This window comes from Ptychodera flava, chromosome 6 (genome assembly GCF_041260155.1).
Source record: "Ptychodera flava strain L36383 chromosome 6, AS_Pfla_20210202, whole genome shotgun sequence".
Lineage (NCBI taxonomy): Eukaryota > Metazoa > Hemichordata > Enteropneusta > Ptychoderidae > Ptychodera > Ptychodera flava.
In genome coordinates, this window is record NC_091933.1 from 43,902,415 (window position 1) to 43,924,129 (window position 21,715).

The following is a 21,715-nucleotide window of genomic DNA, read 5'->3' on the forward strand; positions in this document are numbered from 1 at the left end:
GTTAGTAATAATTTAACAGAATCTAGAACCATTTTGTCACATTCCATGACTTATATCTCGAAAAAATCTAAACATGTGTGATTGTCGTAAAAAAATCTAACTTGAGCCTAGTAACAGGGCAGAAGCTGCAACCGTTGATGATTTTTGCAATCTATCTAATATATCAACTACAGTTTCCTGCTGTCTCCCTACAGCATGCTCAAACACACATTGTTCAGTTTGTCGACAAAACCTGTATATATAAATATGTATTTAGGTGATAGTTTGATTAGAGTCCAGACTGACAGTCAGTTGTCAGCACTGATACGTGGTACACATACACAGGCTGTGCTAGCAAGCTGAATACTGGACAGTTCAACATGCTGTAGAGAGTAGAACAAGAACGCAGTTGTATGATAAACTGAACAAAAATAGTGTCAAATTATCAAAGTTAATACAACTTCTTCCTATGGGCAACTGTCACTATCAGATACCGCCCTGCTACTGTAGTATATACGTGAGCAGTGACAGAGATAGCTCTGACTCCGATATACATTGTAGTTGAAGAAGAGTTTGTGTCTCATGACAGTAAAACATTAACTAAACAAGATCAGGCCAGAAAGCAACACAAGGAAGAACACATGAAAATTTTTGCATTCTAGCATATGAGAATAATCAAATATTAAAGAAAAAAGAGGGGGTCACCGTGCTTGATTTTCTAAATTTTCACAGTTTTGTCAAAACATTATACAAAAGTAAAACTTTAAACAGTAAAGATGAAATGAAAAAATATATGACTAATTATTTATTTTTTAACCAAATTTGCAATTATTACGCCAAAAATTTCAGAGATTAATACATTTATTTGATGGAATATTTTAACCTTCCCGTATTGTAAATTTTGAGTAGTATCTAAATCATATATGTCTTGTACTTTTGAAACTAATTTTTGGTAGGTCACCGTGCTCAGTTTAAGACGCCATATTTGATTTCTTGAAAATCGCAATTTATCTCTACAAATCTTCTTCTCCTGAACCAAAACACTGATGGAAGTGAAATTCCACTTTTGTCATTCTTAGTGAGAGCTCTTTCAGGTTTGTGAAAGGCAATTAGATCGCTCACATGTTTTTGCCGCCATATTGTATTTTGCATGGAACAGATAAATGTGAGATGATGTTCAAAATTCTTCTTTACAAGAACTTGACTGTTTTCAAGCTAAAATTTGCACATAATATAATCAGTGGAAGATTTGGAAACCAGGTTAATCGCTTGGGCCCCGCCAACGCTGCTTGCAGCTTTAATTGTAATGTTTCTTCAACAATTCGCCGTATTTTCAGGTTCAAGTCGCTATCTTTTGAAATTATTTAATTTTTTTTTTACTTTAAATACTTTTACCGACAAAAGTTTGATTTTTGGAACCCTGATTAATACTTAAAAAGCAGTCTAAAAAGCAATCGCCATTATATACAGATAGTCTAAGAACAGATATGATGATGAAGACGATCACATATTGCATAGCTTCCGGTATCTACCAGAACTACATGTTAATGGGATTAAGTCTCACAGGCTGTAAATCTCACCAACGGTATACAATGCAATTATGTTTAATTTTACGTTTTCATCAAACATTATATGAGTCTGTGTAGTTCATGGTTGATTTTAACAGGTGTTTCATGAAGGAACAGACACCAAGAAACAGCGTCACGGATCCTTTAATGTTTACAGACTCTTCCACATATCGAATATCGAGGAATATCATGTCTTTAATATTTCATCCTGACATTTCTGAGTCCTGAATTCTCATTTTCGTGCATTCATGTGATCGAATGCTTTTCTCTGTCTTTCAAATTTCAATAAAGTGGTTCCGTAAAGGAGGAAGAACCAGCAGGTCAAAGTGTGGTTACTGTGGTAGCAACGGACGCCGACTCCGCTCTCAATAACAACAACGTCATCCGATATTCAATCACAGGTTGGTTTTACGTCATGCGATTGTTGTTTTCTGTTTAAAATACTGTCGAACTTGAACATGTCTGGTAACTTATTGGTTAGTTGAATATAAATGACATCGTGAATCATTTTGAAAAGCCAGTTACATATGTACATAGTAGCCTTAGTTTCAGTGTGAATAATTAGAATCTACAAATTTATAGCTCTGACATGTCAAGTGCTTTCTCTTTCTGGTTTTACGTAGCTGGTGATCCAAGCGGCTTCTTTCAATTCGCTGATCCCAATAGCGGAGAAATGACAACAACGGGGCCTATCGACTACGAACTTGACCAAAGCTTTTCTCTGACGGTGACAGCGATGGATCTCGACGGCGCCGTCGGAGCCAACTCTGCCACTACTTTGGTGACTGTGACTATTGAACCCGTAAACGAAGCCGCTCCCGTGTTCCAATCGACACCTTACGATGTGGACGTCAGCGAAGATGTTTCTCTGGCTACCTCAGTGTTTCAGGTAGTAGCCACTGATGCAGACGATGCGGGTCACCCTCACGGACAAATAAGATATAGCATCACTGCCGGAAATGGCGCAGCACATTTCACTATCGATGAAATCTCTGGGGAGATATTCACAGTTGCTTTACTTGATAGAGAGACTATCGCCCGCTACGTACTTACAATCGCTGCAACTGACAGTCCGACACTTCCGGGTGACGAACTGGTAACTGAGGAAAACGTCACTATAACCGTGACTGACGTCAACGATAATGTGCCAGTGTTCACACCGAGCGCGTACAGTGCCAGCATCGATGAAACTGAGCCGATCGGTACAGTTGTGGTAACTCTAACAACTTACGACGCTGACAGCGGCACTAACGGACAAGTAGACATCACGAAAACCGCGGGTGACCCAAACGACGATTTTATCCTCGTCGGCAATGATTTACAGGTCAATAAAGCGTTAGATCACAGTGTGAAGGACTTTTATCAAATTACCTACACAGTGACTGATCGTGGAGCACCATCCCTGTCGAGTGAGGGATACGTTACGATCACGATCCTGTCCGTGAATAGGTTTCCACCTGTGTTCGATCCGTCATCAGATAGTGTGACCTGGTCTGAGTATACCAATATCGGTCAACTCATTTACACGGCAGTGGCTACAGACGACGATGGACCTGGTAAACATAGTGAGTTGGCATACTTCATCACAGATGGAGATCCGGGTGCTACGTTCCTGATTGATAGGCTGAGTGGTGAGATTACCCTTAGTGCTTTACTCGACCGTGAAACGATTGCCAGATACCTTCTAGAGATCACCGCCTATGACAATGCCGGTGACCTGCTAGCACCCGACACGATGAGTGACACCATGAATCTGACGGTCATCGTCAGTGACGAAAACGACAACAGTCCCATTTTCAACCCAGACCAATATTTCGAGAACATAGATGAGAACGTCCCTATTGGTTTCTACATCACTACCGTCACAGCAACAGACCGTGATTCGGGCACCAACGGTGCTATCCAATACAGTTTTGCCGCCGGTTAGGTCAAGAAAATTTCAACATCGATCCAAACACTGGCGTGATAACCACGGCCGATGATATTGATTATGAAACTGACACGATGTTCAGTCTCATGGTTGAAGCAGTTGACGGTGGAACGCCACAACGGACAGGGTTGGCCAATGTGCAGATCGACGTCAACGACCTCAATGACAACGCACCAGTTGTCTCTCCATCCAACTTCACTGTATCCATTTCCGAGGATGCCGCAGCGTTCACGCTGGTTACTCCAGTACTTGTGTACGATGCAGACAGCGGAACTAATGGTGAAGTCACGTGTAGCATAGTACCGGACACAGATCCTCTCGGCCAATTTTACTCAGACCCAGTTGATTGTGATATCTTCACAACAAATGTCGGTCTTGACAGAGAAACCCGTGACAAGTAAGGCTGATATCAAATACACTCTATATTTGCAAGGAGCTACATTATAATAGTGAAGAATTATGAAGGCTTCTCACAATATATCATGAACTCTAATACCAATACGAGCCAACATGCAGCATGTCTTTAGTTTATAAAACCGACCCCGACCAAAATACAAAATGTCTTTTTCATAACATGGAGAATAAAGGAGGCTAATCGAGAGCGTACGTTTATTTTCGCTGCCGGTGACTTGAAGAAACTGAATGTAGAATTTTGAATTATATTTTCAAGTGTGAAGTTGGTAATTTATACTAGGTAGTCAGGTCAGCGTGGTCACCATTAGCTTTTTCGTGGCTTTGATTTTACTTTAAGATCAGATGGAAATAGATTTACTTACAAAACAGCACCCTTGAAAGCGTGAGACGTTTTCAGAGCAGATACACTAGTCATTACCTTTCGAAAAAAAATTAAAACGTCTGAGATTCCTTTATGACCTTTCCCCCAGATATGACTTGATAATCAACGCCACGGATGGTGGTACCCCTATGCTCTACGGTCTCGGCTATATCACTGTGATTATCCTGGACGTCAACGACAACGCTCCAATTATCAACCCGTCATCGTATGCGGAAAGTATCTATGAAGACACTCCAGTTGGCACCGCTGTTTTGCAAGTCCTAGCAACAGATGCCGACATCGGTGAGAATGCGCGACTCACGTACACTCTCACAAACGGCAACGAACTTGGTAAGTCCTGACAGATGAGATAACTCCAGTGACCCAATTTCCCCTTCATTTATCCAACAATCCACGCAACAATCTATCGACAAATCATACGAAATCGCACAAGACCGTACCAAATTTAAATCGGTAGGTATGCGAAATCAACATTTTCATTTAGTACTTGTTCATCAGCTCCTCTATATTTAAATGAAAAAATAATTATATTTCTGCCAATGTTGTAGAATTGCACCGCGAATTTCAGTTATAAAAGTATGCAAATGACGAACTTAACAATAATGTAAAGAAACAGATAGTCGAAATATGCACAGCGTACATTAGCTGTAACTTTAGTCATTTTTTAAAATTCTGTTTGTTCTGTGTATCATCTGCAGTTTCTGGTTTGAATCCCTGAACCATGAAGAAATTCCTAATATTTAGCTCATAAATATACCCTAGATGAGTATAATCTGCATTGTTATTGTTTAAATTTTGTATTCAGGTCCGGACTAGAATACATTTATCAACAATAACAATGGTCATTTCACATATACAGGCTGTGTTGGCAAGCAGGACACCGGGCATTGGTCATGATGATCGGATTATAGTAAAATTCTGTAGTTGATACATTGGAACAGAATAGTGAAAAATTAGTCAAAAGTTACAGCTAATGTCCCTTTAACTCAACTGAATTGATCCGGCGATATTTGAATCGCATTGGCGTTATGTCACAAATGACGTTTCTTTCTGCCTTTCAAATTCAGGTCACTTTAACATCGACCCAGACACAGGTGTGCTGACAGTTGCACAGGTATTAGACCGAGAAACCAAAGCAAGTTACGCCATGACGGTAACCGTCAACGACAACGGCACTCCAAAGTTATCGTCAACTGCACCTATTGACATCACTTTGCTTGATATAAACGACAACACTCCGACTTTCACCATGAATCCATACGTCTTTGGTGTGGAAGAAAATGTCCCGCTCAATACCTTCGTCGATGCTGTCACGGCTACAGACCCAGATGCCGGCTTAAATGGTGAAATCGTATACTCATTAGAAAGCGGTGCTAACAAGGACCATTTCTACATAAATCCCACTACCGGGAGAATTTACACCGCCGCATTTATCGATAGGGAAAACATCGCCCGTTACGACCTAGTGTGCAAAGCTGCCGACCAAGGAACCCCTCCTCTTTACAGCGAGACTGACGTTATCATCAAAGTTACTGACGTCAACGACAACACGCCAGTGTTCACAGAGAACCCGTACGAGGCTGAGATCGATGAAAATTCTCCCATTGGAACTGAAGTGGTCACTGTTACCGCCATAGATCTGGACGAAGGATCAAACGGTGCGGTCACGTACACCATTCCAGCATCAGAAACAGTGGCAAACACATACTTCCAGGTGGGATCAACGTCGGGCATCATTACGGTGAAACAACCGCCAGACTATGAAACCCACCAGCTGATCGATTTCGTGCTTCTTGGTGCAGACAATGGAAGTCCGTCGAGAACGGGAACTACCACGGTCAGCGTGACGATCAACGACCTCAACGACAACTATCCTATATTCAACCCAAGTTACTACAGTGAAGAACTGTCATACCTGAATGACCTTGGTGAGCCTGTTGTCACGGTGACGGCAACAGATGCAGATTTCGGTCAAACTGTTACTTACTATTTCAAGCAGCCGTCCGATTTGTTTGAATTAGATACAGTCACAGGTGAGTTACTATATGAAAATGTTCAGTAACTTTCAATCGAAATCAACCGACACAAAGGGTTTCTTCTTGTTTTACGAAAGGTACTATAACAAAGGTTATCGCGGATCCATGTTCTGATAATTAGTGCGTACGTGTGTTTGTCAGATTCAAGCAGTAATGAACACTTTCTCCGTTTAGGCAACATCCGGGTAATTGTGGACCGGCAGCCCGACAGAGATACCAAATACGACCTTTTTGTGGAAGCAAGGGATAACGGTGTACCGAGGCTGACATCTCAGGTGGACGCAACCATTCGCATCGATACTTTCAATCCGTACGATCGTCTTGTTGAATTTTACATGTCCGTCAGCATGGACTATTTCCTGTCAACCCAAGATGAATTCATTGCTGCACTTTCCGCAGTCATCCAAGAAGACTATCCCACTGGTAGAGCCGGTGTTTCGCATATACTCCGCCGTGAGATAGGTTCCGGTGTGTCCGCAACATCTCGAAGACTTCTACAACAAGAGTAAGATTTTCAATAGTAAATTCAGGAACTATCCAGTCGTTAAGTGAAGCTTATCATTGTTGTAGGTTATGATAATTCGATCTCAATATTGGTCAATTGCCCATTTTCACTTCGATGACCACTCTGCCTGAACTATAAATGTATATATGTTCATTTGTGGTGACTGAAATACGTACATGTACGATAGATTCGATAAATTATTCAATAACAAAGTATTCATTTTACTTTTCCCTGCCGAATGTTTATGTTTCATATTAAAGAAGAAGCATTATTTCCAGCCTAGTAGCAATGTATTCTTGAAATTCAGAAGTGGTATGCAACCCTGGCTTTATAATCTGGGCGTTTTTCTTTTCACCAGCGATGCGCTTCAGTTGCACGAATGAATGGTGTTGTTGTTCATGACGACTGCTTAGATGAAAAAACTGGAAAGCAATGTGTTTGCTTCTTTCCAGCGTTCATATATTATGTGAGCTCCGTACATGCGAATCACGCTCTTTTCATTTCTTTTTCTTGTTTGTCATCTTTGCAGTCACGAGATTACCGTATACGTGTATGGTGTACAGGACAACACGGCTGACTCTATGAATGGATTTGACAAGGTCAAGAAGTTTACGACCAACGATTATCTCTTTAATAAGTTCACAGCCAACTCAGCAGGGACGCCCTCAGACCAGCTTGTCCGTAAGCGTCATATTTCATATCTTGTACGGTTTTACCTCAAAGTTTTACCGGTACGGTCCCATTCACCAAATGTAGATAGCTTTTGCCTCGTTATATAGCTTAGTTCAAGACATTCTTCTGATTCCCTAATTGTTTCTCGATCAGCACATCAATAGTTGGTCACCGGTTTGCAGCAAGGTTTAGTATCGCGTCATGAAATACAAATAACCCATATGAATAGTTCGAGTGGTGCTGAAATGCCCGGATGAGGGAAGTACATGTACTGTAATGTTCGGATTACTTAAGAAATTTTCAGTGCATCAGCGTACACGGAAGAGTAGGCAGCCCCAACCCAAAACAAAGAAGCCTTGACTTTACAAGTTTTAGGCTTTTCCGTTGATAAACATACATATGACCGGGTTTCTCTGTATACAGTTAACATAAGTTAATTCGGAATCCTGTCAGCAACAGCGCTGTTTTACAAAGAGCCGACAAACAAAATAACAGCTTGAAAATTACACAGAGACAATTTACTGGCAGCAAAAGACACCGAAAGAACCAAGAACGAAAAACTGACGATAAACAATTGAAGGAGATAGACAAAAACACCCAAAATACAAAAGAATGATAAAAATCACTGACCACAATGCAAACAAAGTCCAAAAACAATTGACTATGCGATGAATAAAAGCTGAACAAGCCTTTTGACACGTACTGATGTTCTTAATACGCCATAAGAACTTGCAGTCCATGAAAAGCGTCGAAACACTGTTTTCTACTCCAATCACTTTCAATTATCTTGGCAGGTGACCCCTTCACACAATGGGACATTAAACAGGTATTGCTACACGAAGATCCAAACAAGACCCCATGGTACCAGACGTGGTGGGGTATCTTGTTACTGATCCTACTGTCTTTGTTGATACTTTTCCTGATTCTACTCGCCATCTATCTCATCTGGCTTTTCTGTTGCAAGAAGAAGAAGAATAAAAAGTAAGTGAGAGAATAGATTTCGATTTCTTTTGCTGGATGTCTTAATTGGGGCCCAGAAATAATATTATCGCCTATTGTTGTTTGTTTATTATAGTAAGCTTTATATAGAATGAAAATTCCTATACTACGTTGAAGCAGGTAACGCATTGTTTATTCACACTTGTGAACCGAAGATGAATATCGTTCGAGGAATCCTGTACTATTTTCACTGCGCAGGATACTTTGATCATTTAGATGCTTTTGTACCATAACTAAAGCCGAATCGTTTAAACAAAACAAATCCTCAGTCTACTATTGGAGATGCACCAGGGTGCTGCTCGTGCCGTGCTGGGGTATATTTTCATAAAGTAGAGTCCATTGTCGAACCAACCTGATGCCGGCATTTTGATTTTAACTTATGTTTGAATTTCTACGCGTGGAACATTGAAATACAATTCATCACAAACACTAATAGGCTAGAACGTAAAATGCAATCGAAAATACTCCTTCTGAATATATGAAATGTACGTGAGACTTCTACAACCTTAGGAACGCACTAGCGTCAACATTGTATGTCGTCCCCTGACGATAAAACAACACCAAATGATTGATCTCTTCCCAGCAATTTGAAAACACTTTCACACTTTTCATCGTTCACAGAGATGCAAAGAAGCCAGCTGCGAAGCCTACGCAGAAATCGAAAACCGCCGCAAGAGAAGGATGGGGTTCCAACCAAGGTACAGTTAAGACACATCAAGGTCATGGGCGCCCTTTCTGTCGTCGAGGATGTCGGCTTTAGTTCAGCCTGCATTAGACTATGAAATTGTGTTTCTGCAACTTGACTTATCAGAATGAACTCACATTGAATATTTAAACGTGTGTTTGATAAAAATATCTCCAGCGGGAGTTTTTTGGATCATGAAGAATACAATCTAATAATCCGTGAAGAACTTCAATCGAATCAACTCATTGTTTGTCTTTTTTTCTATGTGTTTCAGTGTACAAAAACAAGAATACTAATCAACCAAGTCCTAATATCGTCATGCTACCGATGGTTAGTATCTTCATCTATCAACTCAATTATAATTATCTTTCATCAGAATTATAGTAAAGATCAAAATAATTCCCCAATCACACTTTTCACCTTCTATTACTAGATTATGTTATCATTTATTTCCACTGATCGCCTCACCAGTGTACTCTTCCTAGCTACAGCTTTCTCGGCTCATCTATGGCACGTGAAAATCACCTCTTGAAGTAACGCCACGGGTGTTACCATGGAAAGATCATTGATTTCCGACGACTTCCATGTCCATCATCAATAAAGGAGATAACAAGGCTTGCTAATGGGGAAATCCTCCGAACTCATCCGATGTTGAATTTTCAACAATTTAGCTGGTTGCTTGTCCGGCCCAGATTGTTACATACTATTATGTAGTGCTTAGAATGATATGATACCGTGGACTATGTTTCCTATCTTCCAGACCAGGCCACCGGCAACCACGGAGAAAAAACCACCACCACAGCGACCACCAGCGGAAAAGAATCCTAACGTAACGCAGAATGCTCAGAAGCCACCCGACAACAGCGAACTGAAAACCTTGCACACGGCAAAGCAGTATGATGGACGCGCTGTTGATCCGGGTAAATATTCCTAGCATCGGAAACAGATTTCTCAACTTTGGAACACAAAATTACGAATATGCTATTCAGGTTTTGAGCTTGATAACTCATTTAGCCGATTACAATTCATAAACCTTGAAAAGCATTACCCGACGCAATCGTTTCTCGAGAAAGACATTTTCTGCCCTGTACATCATAAAAAATCCGCTAACGAGGTTAATGTTACCATATAAGATAAGACTATCTGTTCTGAAGTTCAAGTTGACTATCTATATCTTGGTTAACATAGGTGTCAGTGTACTATCTGTACCGTGTGTAGTTTGTAATATTAGAGAAAGCAAAACCTTTTCTTCGTCGGATTACTTTAGCATAGACAATTCAAACAATTTGTGATATGGATTAACATGATGTAAATCACCAATGTAAACGAGCACAATTGCGAGAATCATGTACTCACAACTACTGCTTTATAGTTTGTAGTCGGAGCGAAACTTGCTTTGCATCAAAACTCTTAATCCCTTGACGTCACAGTTTTTTTGGGCGTTGGTGGGTTGGGGCTGGGAGGGGTTAATGGTTAACGTGATGTTATTCAAAACACTACGAACGTTGATGGCGCTACGTTTGGCAAATATAACGGGATATTGACAAATCATGAATCGTCAAGCATCAAATGTGAACGGTCAACATAAATCGATATTTTAAACAGATTTCAAAATGCAACGCGTAAACACGAAACTTTTGTTCCGTTTTCTTCACAGCAACTGGGCGTCCCTACGAATATAACAGCCGGACCGGACAACGCCGATGGTTATCTACAGTGACAGAAAACCCCAACGTCAATGTACCAGGCGATGTTGCGTCCTAAAATCAATCCCAAAATTCCTTTCGTTTGAAATTCCTCACCATACAACAGATTGACCAATAAGCTCATTGTTAAGTCATTAGGACAAGAAGTGATATGCTACTTAGAGATCACATAACCGATTAAGTTGCCTACACTAGCTATAGAATCATTATATTATGTAATATTCCGTCCCCGATAGAAATACCGTCCCTTCATAATTCCGTCCCTTCATACAATTGATATCACATAGATATCACAACAATTTCGTTCAATGATTATCGATCAGTACTAATGACGTAATCGCGTCACGGACGTGACGCAATCGTATTACGAATGTGCCTTAAACACGAGTGGAACTAATTTGGGATAATTGGATTTTTATATTTTTCAAATTTCTCAAAATTTGGTGCCATATAGCTGAATGTTGCGATATCACAAATAGCTCATAAAAACAAGTGTGTAACTTGAAAAGAAAAGCAGATGAGTTTACATTTGCAGCCTGAATCGACGTTATTTTACCATCCAATTATTCCAAATTAGTTCCAATCGTGTTCTTATGAAATAATGGAAAGAAAGCTTTAAAATAACGTATACCAGATGGATTTCGTTTGAAAGATATGCATTTGTTAGCATTTTCGTCTTAAGAGAACTAGTCTGTTTGATCTTGTATTTTGATGTCTTCGTGTTCTGTAAAGATTAATTAAGAATGATCACATAGCAGATTAAGTGGCCTACACTAGCTACAGAGTCATTGTATTATTTTACAAGTACATTAATGATGTTGAAGCTCTGACAATGCATACCCTGTTATTTCATTTACACGGAAAATTGATATTATGGATTTTCAATTATTCAGACTTAGCCCTTGATACTACAAGACATGATTTTTAATCACATTTTATAACGTAAAATATGACGATAGTTGCCACATTAACACGCTACCAGGATATGTCATCACTGAATACAATGCATAAGCCTACACGACAACTTCAGTACTAATACAGCCTGTCATATACAAAAACCACGAGCTTCCATGAAATACATGTACATTATACAAGTTGCAATAGATAGACTAACACCAGATCTCACCAAACACGTCATAATAATGATCAGACAATCTTGCATGCTTTACATGACAAACTAACTATATAACACAGCCAAGGGTTTTTACAAATGAAAATCGAACGGCTAATGCTCAAAGTTCAGGCTTCAGCTGCTGTAACGATGCGTGTACCTTTAATCGTTTATTGTCTAGGTAAAATAGTTGAAATTAAAAAAATCGAAGTCTTTTAATTTTTTAATTTGTTTTCAAGTACTTCATGCAGTCATGAAATGCTTCCCACAGATAGCATTGTCGATTGAAGGAATACATTACGTTTCATCATGACCTGCTGCAGGGCGCATGCGTCGTCGTTCTTACCTTTGATATGCTCAGTCAGTGATGTCATCAATAGCGTCATCAGTCAATACCACCCGTCTTTCTCTATTGCCACAGTCCCAAGATTTTTCGCTGTGACCGATTGTCACCAATTTATTTACTGTACAGAATGTGAACCATTATCTGAAACGCTGATGATCACGGATTGCCTGCAATCGTGTTTTGATTTGAGTTTTCGAAACCAAAGAATTCTGGTATCGGATTAGACATAGATAAACATTTTCTTTCACTGAACATTTACAGAAGTCTTCAATATAATTTTTTTCTCGATAGATATGTAAAGATAATGTTTTGACGATGAAGAAATAATGTTTCTTCGAAAATATTGTAAAATAAGACGACTGATTTCACGTAAATTTTGTCGCTAGTTTGTACTATATGACCTACAAAATTGTCCAATGTCAGCTTTGAAATAATCGAATCAGGGTTATTTGATATTTACATGATACATTCATTGTGAATTTATGTACATATATAGGATGGTGTATATTTCTATAATTTTTAATTTGCTTATCTAGAAATGATTTCACGTGGAAACGATACAGAGATTGTACTATTTTGTAAATATTGAAATATATATACAGATTAACTTGCTTTGGTATCAGCAAATGTTAGTTCTCTCATCTGTGTATTCATTTGCAAAAAATAAATGCGAACACTGCATCTTCAGAATCATTTTCCATTGGTTTCTGCACGGTTACTCTGCCCCACACCGTGGTTTCTGTTTCTTCACCCACGCACCGGCCGCCGTGTGATTATCACTACTAGGATACAAATTAGCATAGCTGGTCACTTTATACAGTCGTTTGAGTACACTCTCACGTGACGTGCATGAACAGCATCAGCAATTGGCGCACTGCTGCATAGCACCGTATCTCATATTCATATTCAGGCTGGATTTCCATCAAGTCGAGATGAGTACATATTTCAGTTTGTGGGAATGTTCTTATTACTCTTTTGATTTGATGATTAATCGCAGAGCCACCTTACAGTCATATGATAAAACCATTCACGGACACAAGGCAAAAACAGTCAGGGTGATACAAGAAAGCCAAAATTCTGCGAAGAAACATAAAATACCGGTACTTTATTTTCAGAAGTGACTGACACTGTTAGAGATGTATCTTTCTCACTGCCTCTGTGGTGTTGTGGGTTTGGTGACCGGGTATGTTCAGGAATAATTAAGTCATATGTGCATCTCAAAGCATATATATGAATAGTACATTACAGCATTTTGTTTTATATGGCAGGGTTCGAAAATAACTTTTTTCCCTGGTAGTCCACTTGGGCTACCATTTTCTGAAGTTGATAGCCCAGTGACAATGGCTGGTGGCCCATGCATTTTTTAGTTTAGGGATATTTTTCCCTTAACCAGGCAGGAAAAGACCCGTTTTTCAAGATTCTGTCCATGTGAATTTTCTATTCATTTGATGTGAATACTTGCACACCTTCAATACCTAAAGGAAACCAGAAATACGGTATTAATTGGACAGCAGTGACACTCAAAAGTTTGGTAACCTATTGACAACCCGTTTCATACTCAGAGTTGTATGCAAATTTTGATAGTTGCCATGACAACGACTTTCTCTCGGCCGATGAGACATACACTTTATTTAACAAAGCAGGGCTAAAAATATAGCATGGGCTTTCTGTGCCGGGGAGGAGACAATAATTTCCGTGTAACTATGATCGCTACATTATGATCTACATGTAGTGAAATGGATTTTCGATAGGCATCATTTTCTTAGCCTGTCAACCAAGTACATCAGTTCAGATATTGAAACTTTGCCACTGCACTGTCATCTTTGCAATTTGCATAACAAAATCATAGTCTGGCCTTTCTGTGTCCAGCTAGCTAGCTAGGTTTGACTGCAAGTGACGGGCATCGCATGCCAAGTTCAGAATGAATTTCATGTCCAGGCTTTGGTAGTCCGTGTGGGCTACCATTTCATGGATTTTGGTAGCCCCAGGGAAAAGTTGGTAGTCTGTGGACGCGGGACTACCGCTAATTTCGAGCCCTGTATGGTCTTGTACATAAATTAGTTCCTAGATTTGAAGTATATACAGGCGTATACATTTGGCGGGCTTCTTTTTATCAAATGTAAATTGTAATCGACTTGCGATGTAAATTGTTATCGACTTTGGGAAGGTGGCGAACAGAACGTCAGTTCCCCTGTGTCAGGCTGTGAAGGCAAAATACACGCAAAAAGTATTCAATAAATGAACTAGCTGTCAAATTCGCTCCATTTCATGAGTCCTTGTGAGAGATCACCTTATCGGTTGGCGGTCATACACGCTACGCTTTTCAAAGCCAATTTCGTGTCCTCGGTTTTGCTTTGGCTCTTAGGAAATTATTACTTATGCCATATGTAATGAAGAACTCTCAGTTTTGGTTAAATATACCACAGACACTATCATAATTTGTCGTCCTTTTATGATTTTTTTTCGTATGCCTTTCAGTTGCGAGAATAATAAAACCTTTCTATATGAGTCGTATAAAATCATTTTTCATGATTTTTTTTCAAACCAAGATAGAGCAGAAACACACACATTCCAATTTTATGTTTGTTTCCTACCATTCCATGGTACTGAAAGAAGTGCATCTGATTGTTGCACTTAGCGCATCAACAGACTTGTGTTTATCTCAGAAATACCCTAGATTACGTCTCACTGAATTAACATTTACGGAACAATTATTATCATCAATGAAATGTGGGTCTCGAAGACTATTCGGAGAACACCTATTTATGGCCAGAAATCCTGAATGTTTTTTTAAATTTTTTAAACTTTAGTTTAAAGTAACATGTCAAATGGTGTACTGACCTGAAGGTTTTCGGTTTACAACTTCCACAATAAAACAAACAGATAAGTTAGAAAACCACAAAAAATAGTAGCTGACAAACTTTGATCGAAATTAGCGAGAACGTTTCCGTACTCTTTCACTTGATCGCTTGATAACTTTAGCCTGTACTTCCCTAGTTTACGAAGGTCAACTGTAATAGCCACCAACTATATATCAAAGGATTAGCGGATAACACTCAGAAGACTCAGATTCAAAGGAAGTTACTTATCAAGATATTTGACAGTGATCGGAGATTTCAAAGCTAACTTGAGGGGCCAGGTGTTTGGACACATGCAGGAACAACAAAACAGATCTACGATGGGGTGTTTATTCACTCCCAATAAATCACACTGTAAATATACCACTTCTGAAACCAAAGGCCAAACAGATTTTTCTGATTGTTTACATCGTACATTCTATTGACATATTAGGCTGCGTTCACAAAAAAAATTGTTAGGGGGGGGGGGGCTGGAGGAATTCAGGGGGCATTCGAAGTTTTTTGGGGTAGTAGAGGGGGGACTTGAAAATTTTGCTCTGCCTGTAGGGGGGGGGAGCTTTAAATTTTTTGGTTCCCTTTTATGTTTTACATTTTCCAATTCCAAGTTTTTGTAGGTGATTCAATGAAAATGAATACCTTTTTTATGTCATCCAATTGTTGTAATGTTAGTAATCATTTAACAAAATCATGACTTTTATCTCGAAAAAATCTAAACGTGTGATTTGTCATAAAAAACAAAGGAGCCCAGTAACAGTATAGAAGCTGCAACTGTTGGTGATTTTGCAATATTTCTATGTAATATATCAACTTCAGTTTCTTGCTGTCTCCCTACAGAATAATCAAACACACAATATTAATTTGTCGACAAAGCGTGTATATATAAATATGTATTAGGTGATAATTTAATCAGTGACAGTCCGTTGTCAGTGATACAAATGCATAGTACACACACACAGGTTGAGATAGCAAGCTGAATACTTGACAGTTCACCATGCTGTAGGGAGTAGAACAAGAACACAGTTGTATAAACTGAACAAAAATATTGTCAAAATTATCAAAGTTAATACAGCTACTTTAAAGTAATACTATAAAGATGGTGTCACCATGTTCAATTTTCTAAATTTTCACAGCCACGTCATGAAATAATACAAAAGTAAAACTTTGGACAGTAAAGACTAAATGAAAATATCTGACTGAATGGAATTATTTATTTTTTAACCAAATTTGCCATTATTACACCCAAAATTTCAGAGATCAAAACATTTATTTGATGGAATATTTTAACCTTCCAATATTGTCAATTTTGAGTAGCATCTAATTCTTATATGTCTTTTACTTTTGAAACAAATTTTTGGTGGGTCACTGTGCTCAGTATTTTACATATGACAATCAGCCAGAATTCACAATTTGCATACTCTCTCATGATCGTCATTTTGTGTGCTCTTCAGCAGGAGCAATTGACCCGGCCAGAGTTGGATTAACTTAAGTTGGCTTAGACTGATAAATCCAAAAAGTTCACTGATGCGTTTAGAAATGAATCAATTTAAGAACTTTCCTTAGAAATATGACTTTACATAGTGCTAATAACAGGTAATGTTGAACATCTGCGAGCGGAATGGCGCAATACGTGTTTATTTTGTCTGCGCGCACATCATTTACAAATATCCGTGCTTGTGATAGTTGGGGGGGACTTGAAAATTTTGATCATATAGAGGGGGCGGGGGGCATTTGAAAATTTTTAAGGGTATTGAGGGGGATCTGAAAAAAAAACAAGATTTCAATCGCGATTCCTCCAGCCCCCCCAATCGTTATTTGTGAACGTAGCCTTACCACAGCTCGACATCCAAACCTCCGAGTGCTATGCAATAAGTGAAGAGAAATTGTTAACTTGACAAATTTTGAATACGCGAATTTCAAATGAGCTGATGAGCTACTAGCAACAAACCTCAACTTAGACTTCATGAGAGCTAAGGGACTGGTCAGTGTCTTCGGCCTGGGGGGGGGTCGGTGGACTATTTTTTGCCGACGTCAAAAAGTGCCGGGCTAACCCCCTATTCCACAATTTTCAAAAACAGGGTGACCCCATTCCAACTTTCGAAAACAGGGTGACCCCCCTGCGCACGACAAAGGTAAAACAAAAGGTGGAATATAAATTGAATAATATTATATATATATATATATATATTATATATATATATATATATATATATATATATATTATATATATATATATATATATATATATAAGGGTTGCTGGAGAATTGATTTTACAATTTCATCTCTACAGCGTTGTTTCGTGAGTCGCGAGACTCACTCATCAGGAGACTAGCCTGGAGTGACTCTACATGGGCTAAACATCGCTGGTTACACAGGTGGTGGAATTTTGGTTGAGATTGACAGTTGTTGCATAACAATATATTGCTGCTGCTATGAATATATATATATATATATGTGTGTGTGTGTGTGTGTGTGTGTGTGTGTGGTGTGTGTGTGTGTGTGTGTGTGTTATTATTATTATTAGAGTTACGCCCGAAGGGCGCGCCGAAAAATGCAACTAAATGATGAAATTTGTGGCTGGCACAATTCATTTTACGCAAGTATGAGACGTGTCGAAATTCAAAAACACAGTGACCCCCCCCCCCCCCCCTTGGCATTTCAAAATCATGGTGACCCCATCACCAAAGTCAAAAACAGGGTGACCCCCACCATGAATACACCGGCCCCAAGGCCGAAAAATAATGACCAGTCCCTAAACGTAACATTTGATTATACTATACGTTTCCCACCTTACGGGAAAACGGCCGGGCAATGGCGTTTTTATAGACCGACGTAAAAAGCGATGTCGGTGCCTTGACTTGGTACTTGAATTTCTGCCATCGTATCGGATTTCTTGTTTGTCGTCGACGCAGTCTATCCCGAAACGTGATGTATTTTGAGGCCTACCTTGGGGGACGCATGTTCCCCGCAGTTGTTTTGACACACAAACAAGAGTTTAAGAAACTATACCGAGGTCAAGCCACCCAACGGTCCCATTCAATCCATTTCAATTGGGATGGTCCGAGAGTCGCAGAGGGATGTGCCTTCAGTTACATATAGGATGCAGATGTTACGTCAAACGGCTTCATCGGACAATTGCTGCAATATGCTGATGGTCTTTAGTTCTCGCTGTCATACATAAAAAGGCAGAAATCAAATGAACTTCTAAAACTGGGACATACATCTCATTGCAACATGTTGTACGCACACCCCTGCACATTATGAAGCCAGTAAAATGGACGTTAAGGGCATCGAGTTCACCATGGTATAGTCTTGAAGTGTCACAGAGTCGACACCACACGGTCGCATTCCTCTCTGTCTCACCCAAGGTCTGTGTCAGCATACATCGCATCAAGTACGACAATTTCAGTTGAGTTAACTGAGAGGTAGCCTAACCACTTGACATCGGAGAACATTCCTACTGATATTGACCTCTGGTAGCTGCATATAATACCAGCATCTGCCAGAAGTCGACGAACGCGAGAATCTTGAATCACTTGTTATTCGGTAAGTGATGTCCGACTGTAATTAACCTTTCCCACGACAGCGTGTGGGTATTTTGTTTAAAATCTAAGATTTAAACGGAATGGCGTTCTTTAAGGTAGAACGCGCCTCGGGGACAGACATTCGGACTCTCAAACTTTTACAATTCTCTTCTGATATACCACATGTGGGGGTTCATTTTAAAGCTCTTGGTGAAAAAAAACTTTTCACTGGCTTAGTTTTTCGAAATTCGAAATGGCGGCCATTTTGAATTTCTAATATCGGTAAATCTTGGGTAACTTGTTTCTCTAGTACCAAAATTTGCACGGTGACCCTCTTGATTTTGAAAGAGAATGATTGAAAGATTCCTTGAGGAAAGTTAGAGCAAAAGTTTAAGTCTTTCACTTTCGAGGTGCATACTACCTTAACACCATGTATTTGTCTCAATGGGAACATCGAACATAAAAGTGGTATCTCAGTTACATAAAATGCGGCGCCTTCGAATGCAATTGTACAGGCTGACCTCAAGTTCGCATGCCTTGTCAAGTAATTTTCACTTTGTGTCGTACAACATTCGAGAGAGAACGATGTACGGAGTCGTGACCGAAACAAACTCTTTTTCAAGAGACAGTTGAATCTAGCATATTTTGGAAACTCTAAAATTTCTATAAAATTGAGAATTAGGGACTGGTCAGTTTCTTCGGCCTGGGGGGGGGTAATTTTTTTTTTTTTTTTTTTTTTTTTTGGGGGGGGGGGTCACCCTGTTTTTGACTTTGGTGATAGGGGGTCACCATGTTTTTGAAATGCCCAATAGGGGGGTCAGTGTGTTTATGAATTTCGACATGGTTCATACTTGCGAAAAATGCATTGTGCCAGCCACAAATTTCATCATTCAGTAATTTCGGCGCGTTTAGGTTGGTTGGTAGGTAGGTAGGTAGGTAGGTAGGTAGGTATGTATGTATGTATGTATGTATGTATGTATGTATGTATGTATGTATGTATGTATGTATGTATGTATGTATGTATGTATGTATGTATGTATGTATGTATGTATGTATGTATGTATGTATGTATGTATGTATGTATGTATGTATGTATGTATGTATGTATCTGTGATTGAAGAGGTGACAGATGATGTGATCTCTGTCTTTCATTACTCATACAGAGGCCATAGGTCTGCACTTTTGTTCAGGTCCATGTAGTTTTAATAAGGGAGCATTCAGTTATTACGGCTGGGGGTGGGCCGGCAAAATCCAGGGGGTCACCTTAAATTTGAAAACTGCAAAGGGGGGGGGGGGTTCATGTATTTTTCAAACAGCTCAAAGGGGGGGGGTGTCAGTTAATTTTCATAAGTATCCGTCCCGTCAAAAAGCAGTTTCAGTGTTCAGAAATATTCTGGGAGATAAAAATGATTCGCTGCATGATTTCATTCTCTGAAGTCATTTAACTGTAAATCTGAACAAAAGTACAATTATCTGTCACATGAACATCTTGACTAGGTAACTCTGAGGGTTGTCTTATTGTAAATCGAGCTCACTGAGGGCAATGTACAATTCCTATTACTTACATATTAGAGATATAGCAAGTTTTGTCTGGGAAATTATTTAACAGTTACCTGTAGACTACTAGTACCACGAAAAGTGAAATTATACTTGTAGGTGAAATTCCAATATCATAATTGTTGTCCACATCTGAACTTTCAAATACCCTATTTGAATAAAGTACATTTGTATCAATTATCAAACACCTATAAAAGCACAAATTAATTTAGTCTGGCATTGTAAAAAAAATTATTCATAGTTTTCTCATAGATTCCAATGTATGGTGAATCAACATTTCAATGAAATTCCAAAATCAGATTTCTTGCACACATATCAACCTTTAACCAGTCTAGTCTAGTCTAGCCTTAACTAGCTAGTCCTCGTCTAACTAAGTACTTTAAAGTGAATTATCAACATCCATAAATACACAGATTTAGATAGTTTTGAATTGGAAAAATATTCATAGTTTCCTCATAGACTACCATGTATGGTGAATCATTATTTTGGTGAAATTCTAAAATCCAATTTGTTGCACACATATCAACCTTTAGTCATCCTAGTCTAACTAAGTACTTTAAAATGAATTATCAAACGTCCATAAATACACAGATTTAGATAGTTTTGAATTGGAAAAAAATTATTCATAGCTTCCTCATAGACTCCCATGTATAGTGGGTGGACATTTTCAGTGAAATTCCAAGATCAGATTTCTTGTACACATAATATACACCTTTAACCATCATATTCTAATCAAGTATAATTATGTTAATTATTCAACGTCTGTATATGCACACGTATAGCAAGTTTTTTATTGGGAGAAAATTCTTCACAATTGTATCATAGAGTCCAATGTATAGTGGATGAACATTTTTGGAGAAATTCTGAAGTCATTTTTTTGTCCACATACCAGTTGTAACAACCCTATTTATGTCAATTGTCAAATATCTATAAATGGATAGATATAGTTTTGTATTGAAAAAGCATTACATAGTTTTCTCATACACTACCATGTATAGTGAATCAACATTATCAACAGCTGATAGTATCAATTAAATCCAAATATTAAAATTTTGTTCGCACACGCTTGCGCAAAAAAATTTGATCCACCTGAAATTTCCGTCCAATCCCTTTGAGGGGTAATTTCAAAATTATAGCAAGTCAGAAGGGGAAATTTGAACATTAACACCTTGTGAGTTTGTAAGGAGGGTCATTTGGAAAAAATCTGAGAATCTTTTTTTGGATTCTATCGCCTCCCCAGAGGTGTATGTGTGTGCAGCTTTACTCAAGCAATCTGCGGGGGGGGGGGGGGGGGGAGGAGGGGGTCATGAAATTTTTGTCATCTTAAAAGGGGAGTCATCAATTTTTTGGTGCAATGGGTAGGTGGGGTTCACTTTTTGCCGGCCTACTCCCGGCCATAATAACTGAACGCTCCCTAAAAAAGCTGATTAGGAGAAAAAATCTTGA

At 39.0% G+C, this 21,715-nt stretch overlaps 1 protein-coding gene and 1 pseudogene across 1 annotated transcript in view; both read left to right on the forward strand.

Annotated features, from left to right (window-relative positions):
- LOC139135906 (protocadherin Fat 4-like) overlaps positions 1-12,960 on the forward strand; it is a 62,589-nt gene extending 49,629 nt beyond the window's left edge. The window contains 12 exon segments of the mRNA XM_070703683.1: positions 1,839-1,948; positions 2,171-3,470; positions 3,473-3,874; positions 4,362-4,603; positions 5,341-6,306; positions 6,484-6,814; positions 7,344-7,495; positions 8,281-8,467; positions 9,107-9,183; positions 9,445-9,500; positions 9,931-10,090; positions 10,828-12,960. Of these exon segments, the coding sequence (XP_070559784.1) occupies positions 1,839-1,948; positions 2,171-3,470; positions 3,473-3,874; positions 4,362-4,603; positions 5,341-6,306; positions 6,484-6,814; positions 7,344-7,495; positions 8,281-8,467; positions 9,107-9,183; positions 9,445-9,500; positions 9,931-10,090; positions 10,828-10,934 (4,090 nt within the window). The 3' untranslated portion in view covers positions 10,935-12,960.
- A 5,499-nt stretch (positions 12,961-18,459) lies between these two features.
- Positions 18,460-21,715, forward strand: part of LOC139135911 (sodium- and chloride-dependent glycine transporter 1-like) — a 31,397-nt pseudogene continuing 28,141 nt past the window's right edge.